Source organism: Vulpes vulpes, chromosome 16 (assembly GCF_048418805.1).
Source record: "Vulpes vulpes isolate BD-2025 chromosome 16, VulVul3, whole genome shotgun sequence".
In the NCBI taxonomy this organism is placed as follows: domain Eukaryota; kingdom Metazoa; phylum Chordata; class Mammalia; order Carnivora; family Canidae; genus Vulpes; species Vulpes vulpes.
In genome coordinates, this window is record NC_132795.1 from 93,210,278 (window position 1) to 93,235,509 (window position 25,232).

Below are 25,232 nucleotides of genomic sequence, written 5' to 3' on the forward strand. Positions count from 1 at the left end.
ATTTCATCAACTGATTAATACATACCCTCGTTTTTATATGTGTTTCTATTTAAAGGCATCTGATTTAATATATATTGTTGATTCCTTAGTTTTGAACTTATAGTCAACAGTATACACCAAGAATTATTATGACTTAATAAGCAAAAGACTACGCAATTAAGAATGAACAAATGACCTGAATAGACAGTTCTCCAAAGAAAATATGCAAATGGCCAATGAATACATAAAAAGATGTTCAACATCATTAGCTGTCAGGTAACTGCAAATGGAAAACACAGTGAGATAACACCCCACATTCACTAGGATGGCTGTAATCAAAATGACAGATAATAGTAATTGTTGACGAGCAAATGGAGAAATTGGAGCCTTCATACATTGCTGGTGGAAATGTAGAAAGATACAACTACTTTGGAAAATAGTTTGGCAGTTCCTCAAATGATTAAATGTAGAGTTACCATGTGATCCAGCAATTCTACTCCTAAATATTTACCTAAGAGAAATGATAAATTAAAATATATGTTTGCATAACTTATTACATGAATAAATGTTCATAGCAATTTTATTCCTAATAGTCAAATGGGGATGCCTGTGTGGCTCAGTGGTTGAGCATCTGCCTTCAGTTCAGGTCATGATTCTGGGATTCTGGGATCGAGTCCCACATCAGGTTCCCTGTGTAGAGTCTGCTTCTCTGCCTGTATCTCTGCCTCTCTCTTTCTCTCTGTGTCTCTCATGAATAAATAAATAAAATCCTTAAAAAATAGAATAAATGATTGGATGAATTGTATAACATGCAAATTACATCTCAAGCTATTTTTTAAGCAAATGAGTTACAAATTTCCAAAAGGATGTTGATGAAATGATAATTCAAAATAATAAAGAAAATAGTGCTTTTAGATAACCTTACTTAATTACATCTATGAGAAGATTTGAAAAATTATTTAATCCTGTAAGATGTTTGAATGAGGATATTAAAAATATTGATTATGATATTTTTCCACTGGATCATTTTCTCTCTTCCTTTTTTCTTTCACTTACCAAATCATGTTGTTATGTCTTTGTCTTACACTATATTGATTTCAAATCTATTTCACTTCAAATAGAACTCCATGAACAAAGGACACAGAAACCACTGAAGAGAATTATTTTACTCTACATATATAAGTTTAAATCATTACACATTGATATAATATGAAAAATGATTCTAAGTAACAGGAACATAATAGGTCTCTATCATTTGAATCTACTCTCAAAAAATCTATTAGGTATTTAAAAAGTCTAATTTTTCTTACTTGTTTTATCTTTCGTTTGGATTATTAATGGGAATGTGAACCCAGCCAGTCAAATGAAATTAAAGAAACTGGGGTTTTTAAAGATTTATTTACTCATTGTAGAGAGGCAGGAAGGAGACAGAGGGAGAGGGAGAGCGAGAATCTCAAGCAGATTCCCTGCTGAACACGGAGCCTATGGGGCTTAATATCACGACACTTAAATCATGACCTGAGTCAAAATCAAGGGCTAGACCCTTAACCTACTGAGCTAGCCAGGTGCCCCCAAATTTTGTTTTTAAAAACCTATTTGCCTGTGCTGTCTGAGACTTATGTACTTATCTCCATTGATTAGATTGAAATTTTCTAACCAAACTATGTCTTTTTCTTTCTAAACTCTCCCTTCATCATTAGTAATTGTCACAATTCCAGAGCTGTTAACAATTTCGCTATGCTTTGTGGAAGTCTTATTTTTATTTTAAGCTTATTTAGATCATTCCCCCAGGGTCTAATAACACTCGAGAATTTATGCAGGCTTTCTTTTATATTGTGCCCTAGAAACGGAAACTGAGATGGAAAAAACTTTATGAGGCAAATAATGTTTTTCTCCTCTCTTTAAAACTTGTATAGTTTTTATATTTCATCTCCCCAATTCCATGGATGAGGACTCTTTCAGGGCATCTGAGCATCGGGACCGGCTATAGGATTTGTAAGGAAGGGATGGAGAGGAAGGAAAGCATGTTGTAAAGAGCCAAGAAGGATGGAAAAGTATGTTCTGCTTAATGGGATTGGAGAAGACGGTTATGGAAAATGACAGAAAGGGGAAGCCTGGATGGCTCAGCTGGTCAAGTGTCTGCCTTTCTGCTCAGGTCATGATCCCGGGGTCCTGGGATCCAGCCCCACCTCGGGCTCCCTGATTAGCAGGGAGTCTGCTTCTCCCTCTCCCTTTGCCTCTCCCTCCGCCCATGCGCTCTCTCTCTCTCTCTCTCACGTGTGCTCATTCTCTGTCAAATAAATGACTAAAATCTTAAAAGTAAAAAAGAAAGAAATGGAAGGAAGGAAGGAAGGAAGGAAGGAAGGAAGGAAGGAAGGGAGGAAGGAAGGAAGGGAAAGGAATTCTCTAAGCACTGTGAAGGTCTGTCTCTTCTTTTAGGAACCAAGAGATAGGAATCATAATGAAAGAAGAAAAGCAGACCCCCCAAAAAAGAGAAAGTGGTCGACAGCAGACTGAGAAGATCAGAAGTGGCCAGCAAAGGGTGGGGCCCTCAGGGACAACAGAGGAGCAATGAATCTCACAATCAACAAGACAGGTTGAGTCTGACCACTGACGGGAGAGAAAGGGCCTGGAACATAAGCAGCAGGTGGAATGAACCTCAGCTTTGGGGAAGGTGAAGGCATGAATGGGAAGGGAGTGGGGAGCAGTGTACACACCTGGATGCTTTGAGCGCTGAAGGCAGGGTGGTGACATGGAGAAAAACATGTGGAGGAAACGTCAATGGAAGGCTGTGACAGATTGAGCTACTCATTCCTAATTCTAACATTTCCCTTGTTATTCAATTTTCATCTGGGTTACACGAGGTGGAAATAGCATGAAACAAAAGTGTAAAGACAGGAAATTATAAAGAAAGTGGGAGGTAGGGAGTGGATGAAATTTTTTTTTAAGTTTTTATTTATCTATTTGACAGAGAGAGCACAAGCAGGGGGAGTAGGAGGGGGAGAAGCAGGCTCCCCGCTGAGCAGAGAGCCTGATGTGGGGGCTCAATCTCGGGATCCTGGGATCATGAGCTGGGCCAAAGGCAGATGCTGAACTGACTGAGCCTCCCAAGCACCCAGGGATTAGGTGAATTTAGTTAAAATGAAAGATTCATATATACAAGAGAGTGGTGGCAGAAAAGACTGGAAATCTGGGGCAGAGTCAGGTTGTAAAAGTCCTCGGATATCACTAAAGAACTGGGCCCCAGCAAGGGGAAAGGAAGGGTTTTCAGCCCAAAAGTGAAATGCTGAGTACAGGATTTAATGAAAATAAACTCACAAACAAAAGACAGAATGGGACGCCTGGGTGGCTCAGCGGTTGAGCACCTGCCCCTGGCTCAGGGCATGATCTGTGGTCTCAGGTTCGAGTCCTGCATCAGGCTCCCTGCCTGGAGCCTGTTTCTCCCTCTGCCTACATGTCTGCCTTTCTCTCTGTGTGTCTTTCATGAATAAATAAACAAAATCTAAAAAAAAAAAAGAAGAAGAATGGAGGGAGAGAGAAACTAGAGGTGGAAAAATAAATTATAAAGCCAAGGTGTGTGCAGTCCCCTGCAAAGGCCCGAAAGATGTGTCTATGAGGTTATTCTGCTTCTGGGAATTTACATCCTAAGGAAATAATTATGTATAAGAAGATTTAACACCAAAGATGTTTATTGCAACATTATTATAAAACATTTTCTTTTTTTTTTTAGATTTTATTTATTTATTTGAGAGAGACACAGATAGCAAGAGAGAGCAGGAGCGGGGAGGAGAGGGAGAACCAGGCCCCTCATTGATCTGGGAGCTGGACGTGGGGCTCATCCTAGGACCCTGAGATCATGACCTGAGCTGAAACCAAGAGTCAGATGCTTAACCACTGAGCCACCCGGGTGCCGCTTTTATAAAATGTTTCCAAAAACACTTTTAAAAACGTCTTTAGCAGCTAAATCTTTGCACACATTCTTCATTGTTTCAAAAAGTTCTATCTGCAGAGTAAAAATCTCTAGCCTTGCTAATGAAAATAAATCACTATGGTCTTTCTTAGATACACAATATACTAATATGACCAACAAAGATATGCCCATATAGATACACACACACACACACACACACACACACACACACTGCTATATAAACTCCTGAAGGTGGAAATATCTATGTATTGCTCACATATATTAGTATTGGAATTGAGAAGAAATTACAATGTTCTATAGATATTGGAGGCTTCCCCCATGACCCCATTTAAATTTACATGGAAGCAGGGGATATTAGAGGAAATTACTTAATTTTTTGTATCTCTATCTCGTCTCTACACTGTAAATTCAATGAAAGTTGAGACATAATACGACCCAAATAAATAAAGAAATATAACCTTTAAGTCTTCAAACAAAAGGCAGGGAATTTTTCTTCCCTCGTTGGGCCAAACCTGACCCAATTCCAGTGTTCAGCCGATCCCATGCAACTGGCTTCTCTTTAGATCACCTAAACCAATGACTGCTACAAGGAGTTATCCTGATTGGATTAAACCCATCGGAGCCGTCCCTGGGAACTGGGGATGGCGATCCATCCATAGGCCCCCTTGAGTCTTATAGCTGGTACATTATTTGCGAGGGGTGGATGGATGTTGGTAGAACGACTATGTTAAAGATGAAATTGAAGCCTGTGATAGCAGAGCTCAGATGTCAAGGGAAATTGCACTGAATTGGAACAAAAGACTTTGCAGACGTGAGCATAGCACTGCCAACTGTGATTTGAGAAATCTCAAACAGATGAAATATCAAAAGACTGGACACACGTCAATAGTATTAAGGCATGGGAGAGGGATGCTGAGGAGCCCAACTCTGTCAACTAAGATATCGACTTTAACTATATGACAGTAGTTCTGATTTTTTGGTATTTGTGAGACATTTTAAAATTCTGCAGTTCTATTATTTTTCACATGATATCTCTTTGTTATGTGGGTTCAGTACTACTATGGTTCAAATAATTGTTTTCTTATCCTTAGGGGACAGTTTGTAATGAGCTTGTAAATGGTTTGTAATGAGAATACACTGTATTGGATTTTCTTTTCAATTATTTTTTTTTAAGTTTCAATTCCAGTGTCATTAGCATACAGTGTTATATTAGTTTCAGATATACAGTATAGTGATTTAGCATTCTGTGCATTACTCCGTGCTCATCACAATAAGTGTACTCTTTAATTCCTTTCAACTCTTTCCCCTATCCCCCCACCCACCTCCCCTCTGGTAACCATCAGTTTGTTCTTTTAGTTAAGAGTCAGTTTTGGGGGTTGTCTCTTTCTTCTCATTTTTTCTTTTTAAATAATTCTAATTTTATTTTACTTATTTATTTTTAAGTAGGTTCCATGCCCAATGTCATGCCCAAGAGTCATATGCTCTACTGACTGAAACAGCCAGGTACCCCTCTTTTTATCTTTATTCATTTGTTTTGTTTCTTAAATTCCACAGATGAGTTAAATTATATAGTATTGGGGTTTCTTTGACTGACTCATTTCACTTTAGTATTATACTCCCTTGATCCACTCATGTTATTGCAATTGGCAAGATTTCATACTTTTTTGTGGCTGAGTAATCATATATATGTATGATTATATACATATGCATATACATATATATACACACACACACGCACACCACGCCTCATTTATCCATTCATCTATTGATAGATACTTGGGTGGCTTCCATAATTTGGCCACTGTAAATAATGCCACAATAAACACAGGGGTGGGGACACCTGGGTGGCTCAGCGGTTTGGTGTTTGCCTTTGGCCCATGGTGTTATCCTGGAGTCCTGGGAATGAGTCCCACATTGCGTTCCCTGCATGGAGCCTGCTTCTCCTTCTGCCTGTGTCTCTGCCTCTCTCTCTCTCTCTCTCTCTGTGTCTCTCATCAATAAATAAATAAAATCTTTTTTTAAAAAGTCTATAAAATAAATAAGCAAACACAGGGGTGCATGTATCTTTTCAAATTAGTGTTTTTGTATTCTTTGGGTAAATACCCAGTAGTGGAATTACTGAATCATATGGTATTTCTATTTTTAATTTTTTGAGGAACCAACATACTGTTTTCCACAGTGGCTGGACCAGTTGGCATTCCCACCTGTAGTACACAAGGGTTCCTTTTTTTTCACATCCTTGTCAACATTTGCTCCTTCTTGTATTAACTTTAGCGTTCTGACAGATATGAGGTAATATCTCATTGTGGTTTTAATTTGTATTTCCTGATGATGAGACATGTTGAGCATCTTTTCATGTGTCTGTTGGCTATCTGGATATGTTTTCTGGAGAAATGTCTATTCAAGTCTTCTGTCCATTTTTTAATTAGATTATTTGGGGGTTTTGTGTTGAGCTATATAAGTTCTTTATATACTTTAGATACTAACCCTTTATTGGGTATGTCATTTGCAAATATCTTCTCCCATTTAGTAGGTTGCCTTTTAGTTTTGTTGATTGCTTCCTTTGCTGTGCAGAAGCTTTTTATTTTGATGTCGTCCCAATAGTTTAATTTTGCTTTTATTTCCCTCACCTCAGGAGAAGAGAGGAAAATGTTGCATATAGCCAATGTCAGAAAAATTACTACCTATGCTCTCTTCTAGGATTTTTATAGGTTCAGTTCTCACATTTAGATCCTTAATTCATTTTGAGTTTATTTTTGTATATGGTGTAAGAAGGTGGCCCAGTTTCATTCTTTTGTATGTAGCTATCCAGTTTTCCCAACACCATTTGTTTGAAGAAACTTTTTTTATTGTATATTCTTGTCTCCTTTGTCAAAGATTTATTGACCATATAGTTGTGAGTTTATTTGGGGGGATACCTATGCTGATACCACAGTGTTGTGATATATATGAAAGCTTTATAGTATATCTTGAAATTGGGGGTTATGATTCCTCCAGTTTTGTTCTTCTTTTTTCAAGATTGCTTTGGCTTTTCAGGGTTTCTAATGGTTCTATACAGTTTTTTTTTCTATTTATTCTAGTTATGTGAAATTTATTCTAGTTTTGTGAAAAATGCTGTTGGTATTTTTATAGGGATCGCATTAAATCTGTAGATTGCTTTAAATAATATGGACATGTGCGTGTAATAGTATTCCATTTGTTTGTATATCTTAAATTTCTCTTTAATCAGTGTTTTATAGTTTTCAAAATATAGGCCCTTTACCTCCTAGGTGTTTTATTATTTTTGGTGCAATTATAAATGGATTGTTTTCTTAATTTCTCTTTCTGCTACTTCATTATTAGTGTATAGAAATGCAACAGATTTCTGTATGTTAATCTTGTATCCTGCAACTTTACTGAATTCATTTATCAGTTCTAGTAGTTCTTTGGTGGAGTCTTTAGGGTTTTCTATATATAGTATCATATCATCTGTGAATAGTGAAAGTTTTATTTTTTCCTTACCAATTAGGTTGCCTTTTATTTCTTTTTCTTGTCTGATTGCTGTGCTAGGACTTCTAGTATTATGTTGAATAAAGTTGGTGAAAGTAGACATCCTTGTCTTGTTCCTGATCTTAGGGGAAAAGCTCCCAATTTTTTACCATTAAGTATGGGGTTACCTGTGGGCTTTATTATGTTGAGGTATGTTCCCTCTAAATCTACTTTGTTGAGGGTTTTAATCATGAATGGATATTATAGTTTGTTAAATGCCTTTTCTGCATCTATTAAAATGATCATGTGGGTTTTAACCTTTCTCTCATTAATGTAATATACCATGTTGATTGATTTGTAAATATTGAACCATCCTTGCATCCTGGGAATAAATCCCACATGATGATGGTGAATGATTTTTTTAATGTATTGTTGGAGTCAGTTTGCCAATATTTTGTTGAGGATTTTTACCTCTGTTTTTACCAGGGCTATTGTGCAGTTCTCTTTTTTTGTAGTGACTTTATCTGGTGTCAGTATCAGGGTAATGCTGGCCTCACATAACGAATTTGAAAGCTTTCCTTCCTCTTCTATTTTTGGAATAGTTTAAGAATAATACTTCTTTAAATGTTTGGTAGAATTCACCTGTGAAACCATCTGGTCCTGGACTTTTTTTATTGTTGGGAGTTTTTTGATTACTGACTTAATTTCATTGCTGTTAACTAATCTGTTCAAATTTTCTGTTTCTTCCTGATTCAGTTTTGGGAAGTTAAATGTTTCTAGAAATTAATCCATTTCTTCTAGGTTGTCCAATTTGCTGGCATGTAATTTTTCATAACATTATCTTATAATCCTTTGTGTTTCTGTGGCATTGGGTGTTATTTCTCCTCTTTCATTTCTGATTTTGTTTGAGTACTCTGAAATTTGTTTATTTTGTTTATTTGAGTCTCTTTGTTGTTGCTACTATGAGTCTGGCTAAATGTTTATCAATTTTGTTGATCTTTTCAAACAATCATCTCTGTTTGCATTGATCTGTTCTATTGTTTTTTAAGTTTCTATTTTGCTTATTTCTAACCTAATCTTTATTATTTCCTTCTTTCTATGGGTTTTAAGTTTTGTTTTTTTCTTCTTTTTCTTGCTCCCTTAGGTATAAAGTTAGATTGTTTGAGGTTTTTCTTGCTTTGTGATATTTATATTGTTACAAACTTCCATCTTAGAGTAGCTTTTGCGGTGTCCCAAAGATTTTGGACTACTGTGTTTTCATTTTCATTTTCACTTGTCTTCATGTATTTTTTAATTCCTTTTTTGATTTCTTGGTTGACCCATTCATTGCTTAGTAGCACTTTATTTAACCTCCATGTATTTGTGTTCTTTACCCACAGCCCACTGTTGAGGGTGCAGCTGGACTGCCTTATCTACTTTGGGGTGTGCTGGTCTCTGTCAGGGCTGCTTGCACACTGCCATGGTTGTGGCACTGCTTTGGATGGCTCCGGCCCAGGGCATGTTGGAGGGGGCAGGTGTGCAGAAGAACTTGAGGCACTGTGCTGGTATTAGCAAGGTTTATGCCTGCTTGCTTTGGGAACAGGACCTGCAGCTGGCAGGATCAAAGCAGGCCAGATTGGAGGGGGTGGACATGCAGAAATATGCTGGGACAGGATGCTCAGTATTAGCAAGGTTTGCCCAGGTCTGCTATGGGAGGGGATCTGGAGCCAAGGTCTGGCTGGAGGGGGCATGTTTGCAAGAGAACACAGGGTAGGGTGTGTTTTTAGCAAGTTAGGTAGCAAGTGTTAGCACTGTGCTAGTTCCCATGTATCTATTACATGGGGGAGGAAGGAAATGGCACGTGCCGGCTCCTTTGTTTCTGAAGAAGACTCCAAGCACCTGCTCTGAGGTTAGTGAAGAAATTTCCCTCCCATATACCCCAGGAAATTTTCAAAGTCCTACTTCTATGCTGTATCTCTGCATATCGCTCTAACAGTGGGGACCTACAGCCTTCCTGGCTGTCCCAGAGCCAAACCCGCTGATTTTTTCAAATTCCAAGTGTTAAGCCATGCTGACTGTTAGAACTCACTAAATTTGGCCCCTCTGGTTTTCCAAGCCAAACATTGTGGGGATTCATCTTCCCATTCAGGTTGCCTGTGCCTGGGGTACCTGGAGTGAGGGTCTATTTCTCGTACCTCTCCACACCCACAGCATCCCTTCCTCCCACAAATAGTTCTGTGGATCTATTTGCTCCCAACTGCATTTCTGCCTTCGTACCCTCTTCGATGTGGCCTTGACTCTACCTTTAGCTATGGAGAGTCTGTTCTACCAATCTTTAGGATGTTTTCTGGGTTATTTATAGTGATATGTATGTAATCTAGTTGTACCCATGAGACAAGGTGAGTTTAGGGGCCTCCTACTCCTCCATCTTTTCTGGAAGCCAAAATACGATATTTCTTCATGGTGCGTGTGACTGAATTGGAAATCAGAGTTACACAAAACAAGTGAGCAATAATAACAGGGTAAGAGATATTCCAGGATAAATATGTCTGACATCCATTGTGTTGAGAACAGATTGTTTTGGTTCCCTAGCATCCATTTTCCATTCTTCTGGGAAAATAGCATGCCAGGATACCCAAAGAGCCACCTCCACTCTACTCTCAGTCCATATGGTTGCAGGGCTAGGGGTGCTCCCTAAGTCAATAAGCAATTGCCGTCCCATTTGCTGCAGTGATTGGCTCAAGTCTGGTCAAGAAGAATGAGGACCAGGATTTTTGTTTGGCTGTTGGAGGAAAGAAGCCCTTTCTTTCCTTCTGGATTAGAAGCGAAAGGGTTGCAGAGAAGAGCTGCTGCAGTCATTTAGGCATCGTGGACTGTGAGTGGAAAAGGGGGTAGTGGAGTCTGGAACTGCCAGGAGCCACCAGGGGGAGCCTGAGCATGATGCTTAGATAATATTGCAGGTGTCATATCCGGCTATGCCAGAAAATATATTTCCCTGGACTTTTCAGTTATAGGAGCTACATTGATATACTTTCTTATTTTTTGATTTTTGATACTCTAGCATTTGGGGCTTTGATTCTGGAGAGACTGTTCCGCCTGGGACTAGTTAATTCACTCCCAAGGCCAGGTACCAGACAACTAGAGATCATCCCTATAGCCCAGAGCCTACCGAAATTAATCCAACTACCCAATCTCAAACTAACTCCCTGTACCTACCCTGCTTTACCCATTTCTTCTCACAAGAACTCCAGTAAAGACTCTGGGCCATGCTCTCCCTTTTCACATCTCTCTGCCTCCTGACCCACCCTAGTCCTTCTCCACCTGGCCCTGTGTGGCAATGCCATGCCTCTTGTTTCTAGGGGTCTGTGAGTAGAAACTTCTTCCTACGTGACAATCATTTCTATGCCTGCATGTCTTACCATACCCGATTAAAACAAATCCTGGGTGTATTTTTAAACAGCAGTCAATAAAGCTCTTTCTTATTTTGTTAAAGACAATTAGAATTAGATTTTGTTGTTGTTACCTGTATCTGAAAAAATCCTAACCGATATAAATCAGTGTGGCACTATGGTGGCCTGCCATGGCGTTTTGGTTGTCCAGCACACAACCATTTCCCCTTTTGGGAACCACAATCTGGTTTCTTCTTAGGAATTCTTCCGATTCTTAGTCCTTGTGCAGCAAGTAGGAACCTTCCCCTTTATTGAGGGTTGAGCATGTGACCAGGACCAGCCAAGTATTGGAATTCCATTCCCCTGATTACAATGATTGGTTCGGGGGAGGCCATTTGATCAAATTTGCCTAATCATAATGAATCATGGGGAAAGACTTCTTTTCAATTAACTTTGAGCCCTGAACAATCGATGATGAACTGTGACATCATCTCACTACCTCATGGTAAAAGCCTGTCTGAGATAAAGCCAACATAATAGATATGTAACCAAGAGGTAGAGAAAGAGAAATTGAGTCCCAGTGTCATTCTTTGAGTCCCTGATCACACTATACCTAATGTCTACTCCTACACTTTTCACTTATCAGTCAACTACAGATCCTCCTGGACATCCCAATAAATCCATCATAAGTTGAAAATAGTTTGAATACACCTAACCATCATAGGTTAGCCTAGCTTACCTTAAACGTGCAGAACCCTTGCATTAGCCTACAGCTGGGCAAAATCATCTAACCCAAAGCCTATTTTATAATAAAGTATTGAATATCATGTAATGTATTACATACTCTACTGAAAGTGAAAAGCAGAATGGTCCTATGGGTACAGAGTAGCTGTAAATGTATCAGTTGTTTACTCTCCTGTCATGGGGCAGGGCTGACCGGGAGCCGTAAGCCATTGCTGCTGCCCAGCATTACCAAATCCTAGCATTGCTAGCCTGGGAATAGATCAAAACCCAAAAATCCAAGTATAGTTTCTGCTGAATGCGTATCACTTTTGCAAGTGGTAAAATTGAAAAATCATAAGTCAAACCATTGTAAGCTACATAGTATATGATTCAATTTAAATAGAAGTTTGCCTTTCTCACTTTCAAGCACTGGAGAAATTTTGATGTGTATACCTGGCCTGCTTAAGATGAACAAAAGATGCTAACAAAGGACAGAGGCAAACATCACACAAAGAGCCATTAAGAATGTTCCGTAGCTAACCTTTCTAGGGAATCCATAAACACCCCAAATTGTTGCTAACCACCTCTATGCAGCACTTACCTAAGAAAAGAAAAACAAAGTTCATTGTTCCCCAACAGTGGGGTTTTCCCTCCCTCTTTCCCATTTTCCTTATTATATAAATTCATTCTTGTTTTCATTAGACAGATTCAATCTGTCGGTTTCTCCCTCTTGCATACAAATAACCATGCTAATAATGATCCATTGAATTGCTTTTTGATTTTTCTTTGACACTCTTATTCTCCCAAAACTAATTTACTCATGTTCTAGTATGCAAACAATCTCTCTTTGGTGCCAGCTTTTTGTCACATTATAAGGCATTACCTCTGCTTTATGCTATATCAGGTCATGGCGGACATCACCATGATCATGTATATACTCAGCTGTGAAAAATATTAATTTTTTTACATTACTTAAAATTTTGCAGCATTCTTAAGAAAGATTTCATAGAAAATTAATTTGCTGCCAGACATATAGTTTTATACTGTGTATACTGGCTCCCCAGTATAATTTTAGTAGATTACTGTGTGAGTGCTTCATCAGTTCATCATCCTTTTTTTAAGATTTTATTTACTTAGTCATGAGAGACACAGAGAGAGGGAGAATCAGGCTCCCTCAGGGGAGCCCAATGCAGGACTCAATCCTGGGACCCTGGGATCATGACCTGAGCCAACGGCAGATGCTCAACCACTGAGCCACCCAAGTGTCTGTTCATCAGCTCTTCTAAAGATCAGGTGGTGAACAATAAGAACAAGGGAAGGTTTATTAACAAGAGGCATTTTAATTTTTGATTAGGTTAGTAGACTGAAAGACCAGAGATACGCAGTCAAATGTCATTCAAATAATAAATCCAACATGGACTTTCATGATATTTTGATTGGCAAAATAAAGTAACATGGACCATTGTACACAGCTAATTGAACAATCAAAAAAAGTATCATTTTTTTCATTTGATTTACATATATTATTGTTAAGTGTTTACTATGTATCAAGCACCGGTAAGGAATAGTACATAAGAAGAGACTGTACCTTCCCCCCAAACAAAAAATGTGATACAGAATAAATATTTTATTAGAAATCTTAATAAAATGATATGTAAGCACAGAGGGGAGGTATCAAATGAAGCCTGGGTTTAACTATTCGATGAGCTATATTATGCCATCATTAGATAGGATGCTTAACAGAATTCATGACAATATTAAAAATGTTTATATATGTAAAGGAGAGAAGTGGGTCCCAAAATTATATCAAGATTTTTTTTAAGTAGGCTCAATGCCCAGCATGACCCTGAGATTAAGACCTGAGCTGGGATCAAGGGTTGGATGCTTAACCAACTGAGCCACCCAGGCGCCCCTATATCAAGATTTTTATCTTCATAATGAAAATCTAATCAAAAGATGCATAGAAAAGTACTAGAAGAAAATGCATCTAAGTTTTAATGGTGGTTGTCTCTGGGTAGTGGGTTGTGAACTCTAGTTTTTTCTCTTATTTTTCCAAGATTTATCCTCACCTTGCCATGTTTTCTATTACTTTATAATTAAAAACACTTTAAAATTTATTATAAAGTATGGTAAAATAATAAAAAATAGATAGAAGAGTACAATGAGCTCCTATATATTTATCTTCTAGATTCAGCAGTGATTGTCAAGATTTTGCCCATTTGCTGTATCTACCCTTCTTTTTCTCCCCCAGCATATTTTACAGCAAATTCTAGACACCATATAATTTCACCTGCAAATATTTTGATAAGAATCTCTTCTCCAAAGTGGACAGCTTCTTATATAACCACAATGCCTTTAAAGCATGTATAAAAATTAAGAATAATCCCTTGATATCCTTTTACATTATCTAGTAACAGAAAATCCCATTTCCCCACTCATCTCAAAAACATCTTTTTAAAAAGCTGATTTATTTAAATTTAAGTACAAATAAGATCCCTTATTAGAATTGATATCATGTCTCCTAATTCCTTTTAATTTAGAGAAGTCTCCCCGACCAACCCCCCCCCCAAATATATTTTTTTTCATGGCATCAATTTATCACAAAAATTATACTGATTGCCCTATCGAATACTCCACACTATGGATATATGAGTAGCTTCCTTGTGGTATCACTAAACTATTCCTCTATTATTTTTATTTTCTCTAAATAAAAGTTAACATTAGAAGCCTGATTAGATTCAAGTGTATCATTTTTGGCAGGAATACATTACAGGAAATGGTCTAAAAACCCCTTGTGTTTGAAGTAAATATTTATCTCAGCATGCTAAAATATTACGGTCTCAAATCAAGATGATTTAATTAACCAGAATAAATAAAAAGACACCAGGTTGGAAGAGTAAACTGCAAAGTACAGATTGGGGACACATGGATCAACATTCAGGGAAGACATCCAGAATATTTTCACTGAACACTGCTGGAGACAGCAGGACACCACAGTGGTTAAGAATATGGGTTTCAGAATTGGGCAGGATGGGTTTGAATGCTGGCCCTGCCACCTACTGACTGTGACTTTTGGTAATTTAGCTCACTTTCCCATTCCCTCATCAATCATAACAATATTATGGCCAGTGCTCAATAAATATGGACAGCTAATATTTTTATTACCTCTAAGTATAGGAAATACTACACTAGAAGAACTCTTGTCCATGTGCACAACAGGCCACATACAAGAATATTCATTACATCAGACTTTGAAACAGGAAAAAAAAAGGAAAAATCTAAATGTTCATAAATTGGGGAAGGATAAATAAAACATGATGTATTCATATTTTAGAATCCTATCCAATAGTTATAAGATCTAGGTCTCTATGTATTAATTTTGGATAGACCTCAAAACAGAAATGTTGAGGGACACCTGGGTGGATCAGTTGATTAAGCAACCAGCTCTTGATTTTGGCTCAGGTCATGATCTCAGAGTCATGAGATGGAACCCTGTGTCTGACTCTAGCACAGAGTCTGACTCAGATTCACTCTCTCTGGTGCTCATACTCTACATGAATGAATGAATGATTTTATGTTGAATGAGACATCAAGTTTGCGGAATGACACTTCAGGATAACAGTATTTATGGGAAAAAAAACCCACACACACAAAAGTTAATACTAGAAATTTATACAGGAGCATATGTGTATGCAGTGAATATGTTTTGAACTTTAATAAATTTTAAATACTTTTAAATAATTTTAAATAATAACAGATCAACAGAGAGTTGTAAAAAAAAAAATAGTATAGAAATGTTCCACGTACCTGTGCTCCAGTTTCTACCAATGATAACACGTTGCATAAGTATAGTTCTAGATCAAAACAGGAAAAGTGACATTGATACAATCTACAACCCTATTCAAATACCACACTGAGCCATGTGGTACACACACACACACACACACACACACACACACATACACACACGAGTGCATGAATACATTGCTGAATTATTTGCTCATTAAAGGACATTTCGGTTGTTTCCAGTTTTGGGCTATTACAGGTAAGATTGCTATGAACAGGATCAGTTCCTTTTTGAAAGTCTGTTTTCACTTGTCTGGGGTAAAAGTTTAAGCATACAGTTGCTGTGTTGTGGGTAAGTGATGTTTGGTTTTACAAGGAATTCACAGACATATTTTCTAGACTGAGGGTTTCACTTTATATTTTGATCAGCAATGTCTGAAAGTACCAGTTTCTGTATTTTTACCAGCGTTTGATGTTATCGCTGTGTATTTAAGTCACTGAATAGTCTAACGGTTGTGTAGTGGTATCTAACTGTGATTTTAATTTGCATTCCCATAATGGCTAATGTTGTTGAATATCTTTTTCTGTGTATCTAATGGATATTCTAAGAATGACCTCCTAGAGGGGCACCTGGATGGCTCAGTGGTTGAGCCTTTGGCTCGGATCATGATCCTGGAGTCCCCGGCTCACCGCAGACAGCCTGCTTCTCCCTCTGCCTATGTCTCTACCTCTCTCTGTGACTCTCATGAATAAATAAATAAAATATTTTTTTTAAAAAGGGCTTAGTATAGCACATGGCAGAAATGAGTTGCTCAGTAGTCAACTACTGTTCCTACTAAGATGGAGACTTTATTATTGTCTTTAGAGCTTTATTTAGACCTTCGACTGCTCTTAACCTTAACACTAGTGGACTAGTGTTCATTTTCAAGAACAGTGTTATGCTAAAACATGCTTAATGATCTCATTCCATGCTTCCTAAATGAGTAATAGATTGTACTTATAAGTTGTACAAAGTTGATACTAGCAAATCCTTAGTAGACCCTTTTCCCCGAGGTCCTCAAAATTTACAAAACTGTCTATAATGCTTAACAAAGCCTTTTTCTACATTATTATGATCATCAGACCAACTCAACAACAGAAAGTCTGTAATTTTAAGCAGAGTAAAGAGCGATCATTCATCCTTAAAAACACCCAAACAGGTTTGAACATGTTCATTTCTCTGGCACCTTCACATTCCAAGATAAAATCTCATCCAGATATTCAAAAGAAACTCAAGTTCTCTGCACTGTGTGTTAAATGAAGGCACCATGTTACCAAAATTATGTGATAGGCCTCCAATATGAGTTAATCTACTTTAGTATAATTAGGTTTCTTTGCTACTGGACATGACCAGTCTGTTACTGGTAACAACAGTCTTCCAGGCACCAGCACATTGCATTTGTAATTTACAGGGAATTCATTTCAAATGACTGTGTCAGTTATGCACATTTATTTTTTTTTAAGATTTTATTTATTCATGAGAGACACAGAGAGAGAGAGAGAGAGAGAGAGAGAGAGAGAGGCAGACTCGATCCCGGGTCTCCAGAATTACGCCCTGGGCCAAAGGCAGGCGCCCAACCGCTGAGCCACCCAGGGATCCCCCAGTTATGCACATTTACCTGAACAAATATGAAGAAGTGATTGCACTTCACGGAAGGTTAATACAGGTCATAAGGGTGAACATGTGGAATCTTATTCTGTTAATTGAGGATAAAAAGGAACAAGGGGGGATCCCTGGGTGGCGCAGCGGTTTGGCGCCTGCCTTTGGCCCAGGGCGCGATCCTGGAGACCTGGGATCGAATCCCACGTCGGGCTCCCGGTGCATGGAGCCTGCTTCTCCCTCCGCCTGTGTCTCTGCCTCTCTCTCTCTCTCTGTGACTATCATAAATAAATAAAAAATTTAAAAAAAAATAAAAAAAAAATAAATAAATAAAGTTTTAAAAAAAAAAAAAAAAAGGAACAAGGGAAGGAGAATAAGGAAGGAACAAGTATATGAGGAACATACAGTGTTCACTCTACTTAGAATATCACCAATGAAAAAATAAAAAGGAACATGAATTTCAGTGTTATAACTGTGTGTTATAAAATGATACTACCTTTTATAAATTGAAAGAGTAATGCATTTATTTGGGGGTAAAAAAGAAATGTATAAAGTGAGGAAAGTGGAGAATGTGGGGCCAGGATCACCAAGCTAAGTCTTCTTAAAGTGAAGACTAGAATCCAGGCCTTCTAATTCAGGCTTCCCACTAGATTCTATATTCGGTGATAGAACTATATTCAGTATTCCATCACCTTAGGCTGCTCTCCTTTAAAATAAGGGGGCGGTAACAAATCTGAAGGTGGTCATGGGCATCTGAGGCCTCTGAGGGATATTTTCAATTTCCTGCAAAAGAACAGTGATACTGTTATTTCATAACAGCGATACTGATTATTTCAGGGTGTGCCAGTAACTGGGACACATGTCAGCCAGTCACCTGTGCATGCTGAGCACGGAGAGTATGCGCTCTACCTGGCAACAGCTCAGAGCAACAGCCCAAATTAAGCAGCCATGTGTATGCGGTGGGATCTTCCTGCTGGGAAGGTTGGAAACCACTGGATTAAGATCTCTACGCTGTTTTAGCAGCGGCAGAGAGAATTCACTCCCTGCGGAGTCCTCTTGCTGTCTCCACCTTATCTGAGAGCCAGTCCGCAGCAGATGAGTTGGAGTTTGAAGAGGGTTTACAGCTTCATCTGGGAGTTGCAGGTGAAGATCTCAGGTAGATTCATGAAGACCATAACCCAGACAGGGAAGTAGCCCCATGCAGTAGAAGAAACGATCTTAAGCCTCCGGGCCAGTGGAAGAGGCAGGGCCCCAGGCTTAGTCTTCCTAGGTTCTATTTTCATGTCTGTAAAGTCACATTTTTTAAATTTCGACTTGTTTGTTAAGCTTCAGGGCCTGAAACAGCTTGTGACAAAAGCTCCATGCTGTTCCTCACACTGCTGTTGGGGGATTTGGCCATGCAACATATCCCTTTTTAATCTTTCATTAGAGATTTAAATTTATCACTGCCTCCGCAAGCTTCATGTTTCTTCTTTTCAGTAGCAAGCTATTCCATCAGATTTTAATCACGGTGTCAAAGTAACTGCATATCTAATTTAGGCTAAACATACATAAATTCCAAATTTAATCAAATTTTATGCATTTTATCTAGATAATTCAAATGATTCTTAAATTAAAACTTCTGCTGTTCTGATCATTTGCTTTTCTTTTGGTGATGACAGATCACTCCGAGGTCAGGAGCTTACATGTTGATGTTGGATACTATTGTCAGGCACATTTTTTTTTCCCCTAAGTTGTGTGCAAAGTGAACCTCAAACCTACTTAGTTATTTTAATGAAACTGAAGCCTTATGAAAAAGTCATCTGGTAATAGTCAAATTCTGAGTGGAATGACAGCCTCAGGAAACAACAAGAATGAGTGAATCTTACAACATGATGTTGAGCAAATGAAACAAAAAAATATATATTGGGACGCTTGGGTGGCTCAGCGGTTGAGCATCTGCCTTCAGCTCAGGGTGTGATCCCAAGGTCCTGTGATCGAGTCCCACATCCAGCTCCCTATAGGGAGCCTGCTTCTCCCTCTGCCTGTGTCTCTGCCTCTCCCTCTGTGTTTCTTGTGAATAAATAAATAAAATCTTTTTTTAAAAAAAGAATATATATCATAATGATTCCATTTATTTGAAGTCAAAAATTGGCAACATTCATCTTTGTTGTTAGAAACTGGGTAATATTTTTTCCTTTGACGTGGAGAAGTAGGCCAGGGATGGAGAGGAGGTGTAGGGCATCCTCTAGGGTGCTTGTAATATTATATTAAAAAAAAAAAAAAAAACAGAGAGAGAGCGCACAAGCAGGAGGCATTGTAGACCGAGGGAGAGGGAGAAGAAGGCTCCCCCTTAAGGAGGGAACCTGATGTGGGGCTCCATCCCAGGACCCCTGGGATCGTGAGTTGAAGGCAGATGCTTAACTGATTGTGTCACCCAGGCATCCCTAATATTGTGCTTCTTGACCTCAGTGTGGTTACATAGCTGTGTTCACTTAGTGAAAATGTCTTGAGTACTAAAAGTGTCACTTGTGCACTTTTTTCATGTGTATTACACCTTAATAAAATTCATTTTAAATTATATATATTTTTAAACATTAATTTTTTAATTACATGGGAAATATATGAAAACATCCCGTGTTTAAAAAAAAAAACTGGAATATTTTAGTTAAGGTAAGTCCTTTTAGATCCCTTTCAAATTTTGTACTGTCCTAAGAGGTTATCAGTTTATCTTTTGACATATATTTACATATCTAAGTGAGGGCATAGAAAATATATACTATTGTATGTATATTTTAAAATCTGTGTTCTTTTTTAAACTATCTGGATTAATAATAGACTTTGCATTGTTTCTTTCAATAATGCAGGGTATCTACACTATCTTTCGCTAAAAAACTTCTAATAATCTTCACTAAAATTGAATATCATTTTATAATACGCCCCACAGACACAAGCTTTATTTATTTATTTTTTTTTGACACAAGCTTTATTATACATATTATGTTGGATATATGTTTACTTTTATTATTTTTTTAAATATCAGTCTTTATTTACATATTGTGTATCTCAAAAAAGGCTGGAAAAACAATGAAGTTTCAACAGGAAATCAGTAAATCCTCATAGATCTGCCTGTGCTTGCACTTGGAGGAAGGGAGTCGTGGAGTCCTTAGAGATTGGAGTCTTGATAGCCAAACTTCAAATGTTCCATCACTTGCCAAGGAAGTGCTACATTTGATCTTCTGTATTATTTTCTTGATTCGGTGAAGATGACACCAGTTCAACTATTGATCTTGCTTCCTCTTGAGTGCAATGGAAAGGGCTGTCAGATATATGCACATTTGTGCACTTTATAGCTCCGCCATCACACTTCTTCATAAGCAATGCTTTCCAGCATCCATGAGTAGATTTAATAACATCAAGAGCAAAAGCCTTGTTTTTGAATTCTCCATTAAAAGCAAACTGGTTTTCTGGTTTTCCTTCTGGCACCTTATAAAATCTAAACCAATTAAGCGTAGCTTCCAAGTAACCTGGTTTGTACTTCTTAACATCATGAATATCATGAAACTTTGAGGCTTCAGGATCATTCACATTGATAGCAATTATTTTCCAATCTGTTTCACCCTGATCAATAAGAGCCAAAATTCCAAGGATCTTCACAGGAATAACCTCCCCACAAGAAAGAACCTTTGAGCCTATTTCACAAACATCAGTAGGATCATTATCTCCACAGCAGTCTGTACTCCTTTATCTTTTTGATGGGGATCTTCCCAAGACTGTGGGAGGGCACCGTAATTCCAAATATAACCCTTGTGAGGGAAGATATTCGCCACGTACTGTAGCTTGCCATCCTTTCTATCTTGTTTAATGGGATTCAAAGGCTCCTTTGTGGCAATCTCCATTTTAGCATTTGTCCACCAAGGTACTTCTACAACCATATTAAACAAATTCTCATACTCATCATTTCGTGCTCTCTTTGTAGGAATGCCATTTTCCACTGTTGAGTCCACCTTCAGAGGAATATCATGAAAGGGGGAAATGTAGTGACCAGCTACATTCTTGAAGAAGAGGCGGTAACTGGGGGAGCGGGGCTGGCTGTGCTCCTCTGTGCAGTAGGAAGCCATGGCGCGGTGTGGGCCAGGCCCTGTGTGCCCAATAGGTGTTTACTTTTATATGTTATTTATGCAATATTCATTTTTATTATAGTATATATCTTTGATGCAACTTGTAATAAAATTTATGTAAGAGTCCTTGTGTACCTGTCAGTCAGCAAACCTCAAGGACGGAAAACTAAACTTGGAAGTAGAAGCCTGTAAGAATCAACAGTAAGTAGCTGAGTTGAGGTAACAACATATATAATCAAGTTGTAAAAGTTTGTAAACGTGCTGCTAACGAGATTATGTTAGGGTGTTGTCCATATTGCCGTATTGTATGTAGAAGCCTAAGGAAGCTCCCAAATCCAGGGTTAAAATTTAATTTAAACAAGATACACTACAATCTTGCAATTTATGTTGCATAGGGTAATAAAGCCTTGATAAAAAGAGACCAAAAAAGTTAAAAATCAGGGACACTTGTGTGGCTCAGTGGTTGAGCATCTGCCTTTGGCTCAGGATGTGATCCCGGGGTCTTGGGATCGAGTCCCACACTGGGCTCCCTGCAGGGAGCCTGCTTCTCCCTCTGCCTGTGTCTCTGCCTCTCTCTGTGTCTCTCATGAACAAATAAATAAAATCTTTTTTTTTTAAGTAAGAAATCAGCCATTGTTTATTTAGCACTGGGTATTCCACCTACACTCCACACACAGACACAGACACAGACACACACACAGACACACACACACACACACAGGTTAGAAAGTCAAATGTTTTTCAGGGAGTTCCAACAGAGGTTGCCCACACAGGTCTGTGGTGGGAACTGACTCCCACCATCTGGCAACCATAATAATCCAGTTTTTGAAATGGAGTTTTTGCCAGTTGGAAAAGCAGAATCCAAAGATGATCATCGTCTTCTGAACCAAATGCATAGCACACACTGCTCTCAACCTCATAGATGAGAACATGCGGCTGTCCAACCACATGTACTTGAAAACTGTGGAAAAATTCAATGAGTGGTTTGTTTCAGCATTTGTTATTGCAAGTCATATGAGTTTTATTATGCTTCATGACATAAGGCAAGAAGATGAAATAAAGAAGTTCTTTACTGATGTCTATGATTTATACATAAAGTTTACAATGAATCCATTTTATGAACCTGATTCTCCTATTTGATCAAGCACATTTGACAGAAAAGTGCAGTTTCTTGGGAAGAAACACCTTGTTAAGTTGAATGTAGAAAATTTTGGAAATAAACCATGTTGCTATGATGGGGAGATTCTCAGGAATGTGTACATTGTAAGTAACATGATTAAATAGCCTTGAAAAGTTTAGGGAAAAAGTCAAGGGATGCCTGGGTGCCTCAGTTAAAGTGGCCGACACTTAATCTCAGCTCAGGTCATGACCTCAGAGTTAATAGATGGAGCCTCTTGATGGGCTCTGAGCTCAAAGAGGAGTCTGCCTGAGATTCTCTCTCTCCCTCTTTCTCTGCCCTTCCCCCAGCTTGAGTGCACATACTCTCTCTCTGTCTCTCTGAAATAAATAAATAAATAAATAAATAAATAAATAAATAAAGTCAAATGGTTTTACAAAGCTTATAGTGTTGAACATGGAGTATTGGCCATAATATCCTCTCTACTCTCAACTTCCACTTTGCCAAGACAACTACCTTCAACTTAGTTGTTTCTTCTGATACTTACTTCCTTGTTCTGATACTTAACTCCTCTCCAACACACATACTCTTCCCTTCCCCTCATCCTCCTAGCATCCAAATATCATAATATTTGATTAGACCATTATTTAGTATTTACACTCATACTGAGCCATGTAGAATACATAATAACATTTCTTTTGTATTACAATTTAAATTTTTTCCCTGAATTTAATCATTGTCTTATTTTTCCTCTCTTTAAGAAGTAATCACTAGTTTTTCACCAAACTCTCCACTAGAAGTATCTACATACAGCTCACAAAGCCATTTATTTGTTTGTTTGTTTGTTTATGAATGAGAGAGAGAGAGAGAGAGCGTGCACAAGTGGGAGGGAGGGGCAGAAGGAAGGGGAGAGGGAGAAGCAGACTCCTTGATGAGCAGGGAGCCCAACACAGGGCCGGATCCCAAGTTCCTGGGATCGTGACCTGAGCCTAAGGCAGATACTTAGCTGACTGAGCCACCCAAGCATCCCTCAAAGTTTTAAAATATATCAGATAATCTAGTATATATGTGTATATGGGAGGTGGGCTAGATACTGATTTCCCCCCTGAAGTACTCTGTTCTGATTCAGACTCTAGACTGATGCACAGCAGATTCCTTGGGATTTTTGTTGTATCATCAGTCATGGAAATCTTATATCCTTCTGTCGTACTGAATCCCTGGTCTTCTACTTCTCATGATTTCATATTTCTTGAATAACTGCTTCATTTTCCAGGGAAACATCCTTTAGTAACTTTCTAAGAAATGGAGTATTGTCTACAAAATTGTTTCTCAGTTCTTGGAAATAATCTTGTATTATTTCCCAAATTCTTTCTTTCCTTCTGCTTTCTGTTCTCTCTGTAAATTCTATTATTCTGATAGTAAATATCCTGGCCTGGGGTGCCTGGGTGGCTCAGTTCGTTAAGCATCTAACTTCGGCTCTGGTCATGATCTCAGGGTCCTGGGATGGAGCCACAGATTGGGCTCCATGCTCAGCAGGGAGTCTGCTTCTCCCTCTTCCTCTGTCCCTCCCCGCACTCAAGCATACACATGTGCATACTCACACACACTCATGATCTCTCTTTCTCTTTCTCTCCCTCCCTCAAATAAATAAAATCTCAAAAAAAAAAAAAAAAGTCCTGGCCTGGTCCTCTAATTTAATTTTTTTCCATTTTATTATCTTTCCACTCTACTTTCCGGAAAGTGTCTCAACCTGTATGTTCCAACATTTCTGTTGAATTTTTTCTCCTGTCATATTTAAACTTTTCTTATCCCTTTGAAGATACAAAGATATTAATTATAATGATTTTTAAAAGTTCTCTTCTGCTTCCTACATTGCCACTGGTTTTTGTCTTAGGTGTTAGAGATTTTCCTCAAGTGTTTGATGATCTTAGGCTGTCCAATGATATTTAGGAGAGAAAGACTGAAAAACTGATGGGAAGCCGTGTGTTGGGCACTGAGTCTTGGTGCCTGATGGATTTTATTGTAGTAAGATCTAGCCAAGCTTTGTCTATTTTTGTTAGCTGGGGTTCCCCCAGCTATCAGTATCTATAGGAAAACTGATAACCAGTTTATTAGCAGTTCAGTAGGAACGAGGATGGGTGTCTCACTGTTTTGGATGTAAATTTCCCATTAATCTCCCTGTAGTCCCCAACTGTGCCGGTGCCTGACAACAGAGTCCCTTTGGGCTTTACCTCACTCTAGAGAAAAACCACTCCATCCATGACAGAAGGGATGGAATGGGGAGCAGGCTGCAAGGGCCGAAGGAGGATATTTAGGAATCCAACTAATTTTTAAACCATTTTTAATCAATTCCCTTTTTGATTTCTGCCTCAAGAAGAAGCTTGCTTTTCCCCATCCTAACCTCAGGCATTAAGTTTTAAGCTTTCTAAGGTATGTTTGTTTATTTGTTTGTTTATAATTTTAAAGATTTTATTTATTTATGAGAGACATAGAAAGAGAGAGGCAGAGACATAAGCAGAGGGAGAAGCAGGCTCCATGCAGGGAGCCCGACGTGGGACTCGATCCCAGAACTCCAGGATCACGCCCTGAGCCGAAGGCAGGGCGCTGAGCCACCCAGGGATCCCTCTAAGGTATGTTTAATAACTGCCATTCCTCCATCTGCTATCCAGCTTACAAATATATGTTGATCAACTTACCAACCTCATTTCTTTCTCTCTTTTGTTCATTTGTTCATTCCCTTTTTTGGCTTCAGGGAGTCTTTGTACTTGCAATTCTCTTCACCTGTAAAGTGAACGGCTTTAGCTTTTATCCTGAAAGATTAAAAAAAGGGGGGGGGGCTTCATTGAGTTATAATACACATACCATACAATTCACTTATGTAAAATATATACAACTCTATATGTCAATTATGTCTTAATAAACTATAAAAAGTAAGTAAATACTGCAATAGGGTTGTGCAACCATTACCACAAGTAATTTAAGAACATTTTGTAGGGGGATCCCTGGATGGCTCAGCGGTTGGGCATCTGCCTTCAGCCCAGGGCGTAGTCCTGGAGTCCCGGGGTCAAGTTCCACATCGGGCTCCCGGCATGGAGCCTGCTTCTCCCTCTGCCTGTGTCTC

At 38.5% G+C, this 25,232-nt stretch overlaps 1 protein-coding gene and 1 pseudogene across 1 annotated transcript; one reads left to right on the forward strand and one right to left on the reverse strand.

The window, feature by feature from the left end:
• The first annotated feature begins 18,601 nt into the window (after nucleotides 1-18,601).
• Nucleotides 18,602-22,278, forward strand: LOC112934400 (trafficking protein particle complex subunit 2-like; annotated as a pseudogene).
• Nucleotides 20,028-21,009, reverse strand: LOC112934364 (inorganic pyrophosphatase 2, mitochondrial-like). Its single transcript, XM_026017786.2, is given in 2 exon segments — nucleotides 20,028-20,614; nucleotides 20,617-21,009. Coding segments are annotated over 2 exon segments (894 nt in total). The 5' UTR covers nucleotides 20,995-21,009; the 3' UTR covers nucleotides 20,028-20,098.
• Nucleotides 22,279-25,232: the final 2,954 nt, after the last annotated feature.